This window comes from Protomyctophum bolini (genome assembly GCF_963924005.1).
Source record: "Protomyctophum bolini genome assembly, chromosome: 15".
Taxonomy (NCBI): Eukaryota; Metazoa; Chordata; class Actinopteri; order Myctophiformes; family Myctophidae; genus Protomyctophum; species Protomyctophum bolini.
The window spans coordinates 20,179,082-20,190,613 of NC_137876.1; the positions used below are offsets into that span (position 1 = coordinate 20,179,082).

Below are 11,532 nucleotides of genomic sequence, written 5' to 3' on the forward strand. Positions count from 1 at the left end.
TTCTGTCTGTACTAGCCGTGGAATATCTTCTGCCTGTTTTTGTACAGGATAAGTTTAAAAAATGTAGCTCATAATTTTCCAGTGGTAAACACAACGGGTATTTATCTGTAGTGAAGACAGTGATACTGCGTTGTTAACTCTGTTGTTAACATTCTACCAGTGTTAAATAAGTAGACATGTATACGCCAGTCTCTAAGCTCTTTCCTCAACTATAGCCTTGTTCCTAAAACTGGGTCAGATTTAACCACTAAAACATATCGTTGCTGTCGGGAGGAAACCTCATAACTAAAATGTTTAGGTTTTTTGGCATAAATCGGTGCTATTGAACACCCTTTACGTCTGTGTGTTGTTTCGAAAATATTGAACCAATTGAAAGTAGAAAAAGTAGAAAAAAGTGCTTTGGACAAAACCTCTTAACTCCATTGGACCATCAAAATGTCTGCTAAAGCAGCTAACTCCACCACCTCTCTCCCTCTCATGGAAGTAATTGACAATATACTGTATAAAGTCACAACACCAACTTTGATTTGGCTCTATTGCTTTGTTTTAAAAATATGAGGTTTTCTTAAACTTAACTATTTTTTTTTTTTATATATAAATAAAATAAATAAACATTTTGGAGTTATAAGGTTTCCTCCCGACAGCAGAGATATACCGGTAGTACATGTACTTCATTGACCGTCATCACCTCCAGTCATCCATGGTCCCCTGTTTTGTTTCCCGGTCTACCAAATCTCTTAGGCGAATGTTTGCCTGTTTTTGTTGAATGTTGGCCTATGACGTGAAGGTGACTGTTTTCAAAGCGATGGGTGGATACGTTTGTCTGCGGCCGATTTATTAAGATTAAGATTGTTTTCATTTTCATTTCTAAATGTATCAAACTCCTATTTAAACTAATACTATTGTCTGTCTGTCTGTCTGTCTGTCTGTCTGTCTGTCTGTCTGTCTGTCTGTACAGTTGAAGCGATTGGAGCAGGAACTTATCAATTTGAGAGAGCAGAATCAGTCTACGCACACACATGAGGTATGCGCACGCACACACACACACACACACACACACACACACACACACACACACACACACACACACACACACGCAGCACGGTGTGAGACAATGAAGCTTGTTGGTGTGGTCTGCTGATTGTAGTTTGTAAGATCGACAAACTTACTTGTTGCCTGGAAGCCTCGAATCTCCAGCGACCCTATAAAGACTTGTTGGTCCAAACATTTAAACTGTTTGCCCGTTGAACTTTATTCGGAGCAGCTGTTGCCTGTGCGGAATTATTTAAAGTTTTACAGGTGAATACACGTGTGCCTTGATTATGACTTGCTCTTGTGGTGCGCCTCGGCCCCAAAACTTTTGGGAACCCAAACGTTTGGCTAATATCAAACTAACATCAGACAGTTTGTTTGACATCAGTAAAAGTGGATCAAAAGTTTGTCAGTCAGATCAAAGAGAGTTTTCCAATAGTCCCAGAGTTAACAGAACATTAGCTCTTCTTTACAGTTGGAGATTATTCAATCTTTCCTCCACAAACATGGACGTCACATGACACGCTGTATACCGCGCAAGCTTCCTCCGTCCTGTTGAGCGTCACTAATCAGCGTCTGTTCTCATCCCGCCGCGTCTTAACCCCTTCAGCCCTGAGGCCAATGCACGTCTGTAATCCACGTAACTCTAGAACCGTTCGCACCCACCGACTTCAAATTAGACACACGTGTTCCTCCACCCCACCACACGGGGTTGCAGTGCCCGGTGTCGAGTCGGTCGGACACACGGTTGTCCAGCACCGCCCCAAACTGGACAGGGCACCTGCCCAGTGTCCATATATGGAGCTGGCCTGTTCTGGCATCATTCTGACGTCTGCATATAGACTCCATATTTGGGCATGCACGCCTGATAAAGAACTCCATATATGGGCGTGAAAGGGACACAGACCCATCTGAAAATGTTTTGAGCCAGGGTCCTCCAGAAGAGAAGATTTGTGTGTAAAAAAAAAATTCATCAAAATTATTCAAACCTTTCCGAACAATTAAAAAAAAAAGTTTGAGGACCAATGAGAACCACTCCACTGACACAGATGCTTTCCCCGGTTTTAACGGGTTAATTAGTTGTGTTCCGTTTCGGCGACGGCGCTCGGCGCGCTCTGCCGCCAGAAGCCGCGCGGCTCTGGCTGTTTTCAAGACAAACATTTACTCACAGATTTATAGATTAGCGCGACGCGAGGCGTCGAGTTGCTTGTGAGATTGCCTTAATGATATTCATGAGCATGAAGGCACCGCGCGGTCGTCGGCGTACGGCTGTTTGTCGACACGGCGTGACGTCCGGCGTGTTTGTGGAGCGAAGCATTATGTGTTCTATATATTGTAATAATGGGACTGATGCTATGAGAGCATCTTTTGAACTCAGCGGGGGGGGGGGGGGGGGGGAGCCACACGTGACGCTCTGGTGTCCACAGGTTCAATCAATCTCCCACGCTAACTTTTGTGGTCGTTTTGTGTCTAAGTACTAACTAACTAACTAAATAACTAACTTGGATCCAAACGGTTGGTAGTGCTGTCGCCTCACAGCTAGAAGGTCTTGGGTTCAATTCCTGCTGGGGGTGCTGGGGCGGGGCGTGTTCTCTCCTCCGCGTCATCAGTGCCCATACCCGAGGTGGGGTTGGCGAAAAGGGGCCTTCTGTGTGGAGTTTGCATGTTCTCTAAACTGCCTATTGGAGGGGAAAGGAACTGGTTGGAATAAAGTTCTCCTTCCACGCGTGTGGAGCTACGACCAGCCAGTTGCTGGACGTAGCTCCCAGATGAACAAAACATTTTTTATCTGGGAGTTGAAGGTGCGTGCGTGCGTGCTTATCCTAGTAAAACTTCCCGGTCGTGTGTATTCACATGCAGACCTGCTCTGGCTCCCAGGCGCCGGGGGGGGGCATTTTGCACTTAAAACCAAAAAGTGGAACAGCCAATTATCTGATTGGTTCTTCCACTTTTTTGGTTTCTGGAATAATCGAAAAATACCTAACCTTAACCTTAACCACACAGCATCAATCTTTACCTATAGTCTAACTTACTATAAAATATTACACATATTTTTCGACAATTAAAAACAACGGTTTATCCTGTGAGGACCATGAAAATGGTCTCAATGTCTCTGAAACTCGGCTATACTCGTGGTGAACCTCACAAGTATAGTAAAACAGGCAGAGACGCGCGCGCGCCACACACACCACACGCGTGCGCCGCACGCGCGCGCGCTCGGAGGAGAAAGAGATTAATTAGGTTCCTGCACACATCCTCTCGTCTCCTTTGTCCTCTCTGAGTGGTGACCTTCTCTCCTCATGTTAAAGGTCATGTTGGTTTTATGGCGACCTCATTTGGATATTATTCTAATGAGGACCTATATGAGGCCATGTGATTAAAAGGCTGCCGGGCTTTGATGTTACAGTGTGTGCGTGCATGTGCGTGCGTGCATGCGTGTGTGTGTGTGTGTGTGTGTGTGTGTGTGTGTGTGTGTGTGTGTGTGTGTGTGTGTGTGTGTGTGTGTGTGTGTGTGTGTGTATGCGTGCGTGTGCGTGCATCATGAGTGTACTGTATGTGCGTGTGTGCGTGTATGCACGTGTGTGTTTGTGCGTGTGTCTGTGTGTGTGTGTGTGTGTGTGTGTGTGCGTGCGTGTGTGTGCGTGTGTCTGTCACGGTTGGAGTACTGTACATATTGACTCTGAGGGTTTGGTTCTTTTTGATGTCTCACTTTGACTTGGAAAGACCTTGAGGTTGTAATTAGAGAAAGAGAGAGTGTGTGTGTGAGTGTGTGAGTGTGTGTGTGTGTGGGGGGGAGGGGGGGAGGGGGGTTAAAAGGTGACCCAGTTGGTTCTGCAGACCCAGCTGAGTTTGACCTCTGCTGTCGGTAACCACGCCCTTCATGATGTGATGAACACGTTTAATTTAATGATGATCCTGATCATCATATACATACATTACTATACAGAATGAAACCCTCTAGGGATTAACATTAGATCATCTAGCGCCTCGTCTAACCACCTGAATCCCTATAGCGTCCACATTCCACCTTCTACCAAAGCTATGGACCCAGTAGGCTCTGTACTGGAGCCTATACTGGCTGTGAAGTGGGAAACACAGAAGTGAAATGACTGCCGCCAAAAGAGAAAACATCGCGAAACTGCACCATACAACACCTTCGCTTTATGTTTACTCAGGCCTCGCTCACACACCGAAGACACACTTGTGCCCTGTGTCTTCTGTGTGTCATGGCCGCCTCAATGCATTTCCAATGGGAGTCACGTGGTTTGATGACACAACCTTGTTTGCTTGGCTGTCTTCTGTTGTGGTTTCTCCCGCATATAGAGGGAATGCACGCCGCGTAACATCGTCGTCATACTCGGACGTTATGCAGGAATGCCTTCTGTGTCAAAAAACGTATTTATTTATTTGCACAATAAAAAGGTAAATAAAGAGAATATGTGCAGGTGAGAAAAGAAACCCATAAAGGGCTTATTGTACCTGGTTCTCACCTAAGATAGTAAACAAATAATAAGTAGACAAAGTAATCAAACATAAGGTATGGCAAACAACAAATATAACAACAAGTACACTTCACAGTGCAATTGAATGTGTGAGTATGGTTGTGTACATGCATGTCTGTCTGTGTCTGAGACAGTATGCACAATAAAGCTACATTATGAGTTAGAAGCAAGTGGAAAGGCTTACTTCATGAGGCTGGCCCTCAATCTATGTTTACAGTTACAGAGTGAAGATGAGGAGTCGGCAATACGTATGTGTGTGTATTCCAGAGTAAAGAACCTCTGACTTTAATGGCCTTGACAGCCCGTATACATCAAAACAGAAAAGTCATATCCGATTGAAATAAACTAACGTTAAACTCACCAACACTGTTCTTATGGAGAATATATCAGCAAAAACGTTGTTTCAGACAAAAACGACTTAATTCACCTAAACCTAAAAGTACTGAAATTGATGCGTATATGAAATATAATGCATAAAACTGAACTTATTTTGGTTCTCCAGAATCCACTGTAATAAACGTATATAGGTTACGTTTATTTTGCATTATGTCCGGCTTGTCCGCTACTCACTGTAATATTATTCCCTCGGGGGGGAAAACAATTAACCCATTCTGGACACCGACGAGAACACCTTTTGGTGTTTTAAGCACTTTAGCTATTAAAAAATTGAGTAAACGTGCACATTTTTTAACATCACAGCTAATATATTTTAATTAAAATCGTTGCTTCTGGGAGGACCCTGAAACAACATATATTGAGATGGGGGGGGGGGTCCGTGGCCAATTACATACAGTATATATTTATTTTAGGGTCAAGAAGCACTGACATAGAAACCTAGGGTTTTCAGAAAATTGTCAGTATTTAGAAGACATTTTGTAGAATCGACCTCTGGTCTAAATGGGTTAAACGCAAAGGAGTTTCCTCACTTCCCTGCATGTGTGTGTGTGTGTGTGTGTGTGTGTGTGTGTGTGTGTGTGTGTGTGTGTGTGTGTGTGTGTGTGTGTTTTTCTTCCAGCAGGAAGTTGAACACCTGGAGAGAGAGAGGGACAACGCTATGAAGATCAATCAAGCGCTGGAGGCGGAGCTCCAAACGCAACGAGCCAATCACAGGTAAGATACTGTGTAATAATAATAACTTGAATTTATATAGCGCCTTTCAAGAAAACCAAGGACGGGGGGGGGAGAGTTGCCAAAAGCCTGAGTGAACAAATGTCTCTTCAGTGCCAACTTGAAAGAGTCCAATGTAGGAGTCTGGTGAATCTCCAAGGGGAGAGAGTTCCAGAGGGCAGGGGCTGCCACAAAGAAGGCTCTATCGCCGAGGGTCCGCTTTTTAGCGTGACGGATGGTGAGGAGCTCCATGTCCGAGTATCTCAGGTTCCGCTCAGGGGTGTACTAGTCCTGGAGGAGGTCAGACAGATACCGTGGGTCAAGGCCATGGAGGGATCTGTAGGTTTAGGAGGAGCAGCTTGTAGGTGAATGTGTGTACTGGGATGGATAACTGCACATTGTCTCTGTCGGGTGGAAACCTCATATGTTCAAAACTGTTAACTTTTCAGGCTTCAAATTCAAAAGCATCAAAAATAGCAGATCTACCAGATCAAAACAAGCTTGCAGATCTGCCACTTTAGTGTGATCAAGTCGGGCGTTGTTTAAAAACCCCACAAAGAGTTAGAATATGGAGGTACAGTAGGAGGTTTCTGCCCGACAGCAACAATTTACAGTTCAGGAATTTAGCAGACGCTCTTAATCCAGAGCGATTTACAGTAAGCAAAAAAAGAAAACACAAGGTATGCCTAATACTGTACTTTAAAATGCATAGATAATGGACTGTGAGAGTGAGGTCTATAGCCAACACTACCTCGGGATTCCTAATGTCCTATCCAACATCAGGTTGCATAGAAATGCATAGAATGCATAGTAATTGTCATCTAGGATCATAGCGGTAAAGAGAACCTATCATCCGTCTAACAGTACATCCGTACAATCCGTACATTTAAAATACTATTTCAAATTTCAAATATACATGCCCATCTCTGCCCGCTTTAAAAACATGTGGCATAAGTGGCTGTACAGTATATCCATGTTGAGTGTTATAGTTATATAGTTTCATTCTGATGTCAGAACACATTTTGTTACCTCCGATTAGCATCAAATTTAGCAGCGACGAAGGCCGCATAGCCGTAACGTTTGTCCTTTTATTGTAACGTCACAGAGAAGAAATACAAAAAGTTAACTCACTCTGGTCACTCTGCGTATAGCCTGCCCCCAGCCTGCCTGATTTCTGCTCTATAGAGCGTCGCAGTCCCTCCCCCTTTCAGAACAACGAGTGGCCCAGGAAATGAATCGCAATGCATTTTGACCATAGGCATTTCTTAAATTATTTATTTAAAGACCTTTTAAGCGTCGTACGAAGCCAACTCTTGTCGTGACAAACCATGACAACACACACAATATTTTGGAACAAACAAATAATTACAAAGAAGAAAAACGACCAAATAAAAGTGTTGTAACCTGCCGTTTTTTTTCTACTTTCTAATTCTTTGTTTGGTCCAAAATATTGTGTGTGTTGTCATGATTTGTCACGACAAGAGTTGGCTTCGTACGGCGCTTAAAGGGTCTTTAAATAAATAACTTAAGAAATGCCTATATGGTCAAAATGCATTGCGATTCATTTCCTGGGCCACTCGTTGTTCTGAAAGGGGGAGGGACTGCGACGCTCTATAGAGGGGCGGGTGGCGGTCGAAACTAGGAGGGAACTGGATCCTATCATAGAGTATTAAAAGGATAGAGACTAAACTAGCGCGAAGCTCCGCCCCCTCCGCTATTCATGTCAGTGGAAGTTGCTCAGTGGCGTTTTGAAGCACCCGGAAGGCTGCCGGAAGTACCGTCTATTTCGCTGATTCAGCATTTCACTTCCGCATTTGGACACCAAATTTTGGTGTCCAAATGCGGAAGTGCACCCAGAGTGCACCTGGGCTTTACATTGGGCGCTCGGTTGCACGGGGTTTCCTTGTCAAGAATCCACGGGTCCGCCTGCAGTCCTTCCTCTTACCACTAGGGCCCAGCGCTTCAACATTGGAGTGCATAGCTGGCCCCTTGGATCCTATCCACCATATTTGGAGCGACGCGCCTCTGCACTTGTTATTGGTTAGCGGAATACATGGTTGACTCCCACTTCCTGTGCCAGATGGGTGTCTGTCCCCAGGCTTTTTTTATTTTTGAGCTGAATTGCGAGCGAACATCAAAGCCTGCATGGCTACCCCAGGCTACTCTGAGTCTCTGAGTGCGACCCGTCACTTATATAAATGTCAATGAGAGCAAACAGGTGGAATCGATAATGGATTCAGTGTTTACCTGCTTAACGCATTAACGCCCTCTCCTCATTGGTTCATGCACCCTTGACCCTTGACCTGCCCGTGTTTGCGTTTAATTACACGGAGCTGGCAGTCGTTAACGTGACCTCCATTCGTTCTGTGGCCAGTCACCTGCTACGAGAGAGAGAGAGAGAGCTGATCAATCATCAATATCACTGTCTTATCAATAGAGCTCTGTTATTGGCACTGATCACCTGCAGTGCAGTGGTTTTCAACCCTTTTCCATATCGAGGCCCATTATTTATTCGGCATTTGAGCTTGAGCCGAGATTTATCCTCTCATTATTATTTTACGTGCAATAAAAATTCTCTCTCTCTTTCTCTGTATCTCTCTCTCTCTCTCTCTCCTCAGCCTCCAGCTCTCCCAGCAGTCCTCAGAGACGTCGTGCGTCTCGTCCAGGGAGGAGGAGGGAGCAGCGGAGGAGCTCTCCTCTCAGCTCCAGCAGCTGTCCACACAGCACCAGCTGACCCAGGGAGAGCTGCAGCGCAGCCAGCAGGCCGAGAGAGAGGCGCACCACAAGGTCCAGCAGTGAGTACACACACACACACACACACACACACACACACACGTACAAGAGAGGCGCACCACAAGGTCCAGCAGTGAGTACACACACACACACACACACACACACACACACGTACAAGAGAAATTAGGTCATTAATGTCCACCAAATATGACATACCGGTAAATGTAACCAACCAATCACGTAAATTCAGTTCAGATGATGTGTGATGATGACAAGAGCGCCCCTCACACGGATGTGATTTTTGAGTGCGTGCGACCACTCCTACAACCAGCAATGTCCGTGTCTACCTATGTGTCGTCTACCTATGTGTCTATACCTATATGTGGCCATGAGCACGAGTATATGCCTATTAGTACCAGTAGGGGGCGCTGTGCCAGAAACAGAGAGAGATGGTGCTGCTCTGTTGCCTGCTAATGAGAGAGAGAGAGAGTAGGAGGAGGAGGGGGAGGGGAGTTGCACCACTCAGTTCACACGGGTGTGATTTTCTTTTTACATTTGCTCCTTGTGGGAGATGTGAAGACCCTCTGTCATGAGAGCAGAGAGTTGCAGCAGTGACCCGACACATGACCTCTGGTACAAGAAGTGTTCTTAAACTGCCTCGGCTCTGTGTCCTGAAGCTGGCGTTACTCATACAGGACATAATAGAGGAAGCTGTTTAGTTTAAATTGCATCGACTTACACCAAGTTTTTTTGTAACTTCAGCGAATCGATGGATGGATGGATGGATAGATGATAGAACCTCCCCATCCTCTCTACTCTCTCTTCCTCCGCAAACCAAGTCTCTCTCCTCTTTTCTCTCTGCACTCCCTAAACATCTCTAATCCCCCCCTCCCCTCCTCCCCCTCCGCTCCCCCCATCCCCTCCCTCTCCTCCTCTCCTCTCTCCTCTCCAAACATGGAGGTGTTACATTCTGCATCTCATGTTTGGTTCCTCTGCTGGGGAATATCTTCAAAACGTGCACACACAAACACACACTCACACACACACACACACACACACACACACACACACACACACACACACACACACACACACACACACAGTCAACTCTCTCCATTTCCATCTACAGTATCTCTCTATCATCTCTCTCTCTCTCTCTCTCTCTCTCTCTCTCTCTGATGTCATAACAACGTTATGTATCAGGCCAGCAGACAGACGGAGGGACGGCTGAGAGGACAGACAGTAGGATCAAATGGAGAGGAGAGATAGCCTGGAAGCCAGACGAGAAAATATTTGCCCTTGGCAGATTTGGTCTGGATTTCACTGACTCCGAAGTAGTGAGGGACCAATCGGGAACCAGGATGCAACTTGTGTGTGTGTGTGTGTGTGTGTGTGTGTGTGTGTGTGTGTGCGTGCGTGCGCGCGTTTGCATCTTACATCTTTGAATTCTTAATCAGGGTTTATCTGCCTACTCTGCATGTGGGAGTGCATGGCGCTAGATTTGGGCAACACACACACACACACACTAACGCTGGAAACCTCAATGCGCTCTCTCTCTCTCTCTCTTTCTCTGTCATTAGATTATATTGTTGTCAATCTTGTGAGCCTTCCTGTAAAGTCGGTGAAGGCGTGGTACAGAGTCAGAGGTTGTTTTTATCAAACGGTTTTTCAACCCTTATTACCCCATTATGTAATCCTGGGCTCTACACTTCCTCTGCCAAGCTGGGGAGAGCAGCGGACTGACCCCCCCGTGTCAGTTGGATGTGGCGTGTGGAAGGAAATGAACACGCTATTCCAACCAGTTCTTTCCCCTCCATCAGGTGCCCGACTGGCCAGGGGGAGGCAGTATAGAGACCAGGATTACTGCATGTTTTCTGTGAGGGTACCTATACTATACCTATACCCTATAGGGGACACGGGGAGAACATGCAAACTCCACACAGAAAGACCCTTATTTCGCCAACCCCGCCTCGGGTATGCAGGGCACTGATGACGGAGGAGGAGAGAAGAACACGCCCCAGGCGTACCCATGCCGATTTAGAATTTGACTCGATTACAATTTTTGTGCAGTATTTTGAAGTATAATACATTTTATTCATAGTATTTATTTTACGTCATCTTATCAAACATTCTTTTTACTTTACTGCACAACTCTGTCATGTTTCATCTTGGCTATAGCGCTGGTTGCTACAGTAGCTCAGCTATAGATAGTTGTTAGATAGTTGGCTATAGCGCTGGTTGCTACAGTAGCTCAGCTAGATCGGCAGCGCAATATAATAAAATATAGACGTACTGTATTTCCATCTAACTCCTGGTGAGACATCAGAAACCTCTCTCTCTATCTATCTCTCTCTCTCTCTATCGGTCTATCCATCCTCCCTGCATGTCTTCAGCTCATCTGAAGATGAAGGGATGAGGAGGATGAGGAGGAAACATGGATGACGGAGAGATGAGTTCTCTGATGGAATCAGCTTTAAATCTCCCTCCTTCTGGAAGGAAAGCTCTCTGTGTCTCTCTCTCTCTCTCCCTCCCTCCATCTCTCTCTCTCCCAGGCTCAAACGTGGGGCTTCTTCTAGGCTGTAATGCGTCTCTGCAGGAGGTCCCGTTACCGTGTTTGTTCAGAGGAAGAAAACTTCATCTCAAAGACTTCCTCTTGTCTCCTCCTCCTCCTCTCTTCTCTGGGTGATCTGCTGGTTATTAGAGACTTTATAATTTGGTTTGGAGAGAGAGAGAGAAAGAGAGAGAGAGAGAGATGAGGATTTTTAATCAGCCGTTGCGACGGCAGATTCCGGGGTCAATTTCTGAACTCCTCACTTCAATTCACATATTTTAGATTTTCTCATTTTCCCTATCCTGTCTTCTCTCACCTCTCACTCCTCATCTCAGTTTGTGCGTGCGTGCGTTGTGTGTGTGTGTGCGTGCGTGCGTGCGTGCGTGCGTGCGTGCGTGCGTGCGTGCGTGCGTGCGTGTGTTTGTGAGAGAGGGGAGAAAGTGGAAAAAGTACTTGTATAGGACTATTTTAAGTAAGTAAAAGTAGAAATACCGCAGTATAGAAATACTAAGAATACAAGTGTACAGGCACACATATGCGCCTGAAGGGGAGTAGCCAACGCATAGCAAAGTGTCAAACATTACAAACGCGTCAGACAGTTTCCCA

At 45.6% G+C, this 11,532-nt stretch overlaps 1 protein-coding gene across 1 annotated transcript in view; it reads left to right on the plus strand.

Annotated features, from left to right (window-relative positions):
- mipol1 (mirror-image polydactyly 1) overlaps positions 1-8,441 on the plus strand; it is a gene marked incomplete at its 3' end in the record, with an annotated part of 55,995 nt that extends 47,554 nt beyond the window's left edge. Inside the window, exons 11-13 of the mRNA XM_080784262.1 lie at positions 959-1,024; positions 5,551-5,645; positions 8,261-8,441. Of these exons, the coding sequence (XP_080640388.1) occupies positions 959-1,024; positions 5,551-5,645; positions 8,261-8,441 (342 nt within the window). The remainder of the gene's footprint in view (positions 1-958; positions 1,025-5,550; positions 5,646-8,260) is intronic.
- Between the last annotated feature and the right edge of the window lie 3,091 nt (positions 8,442-11,532).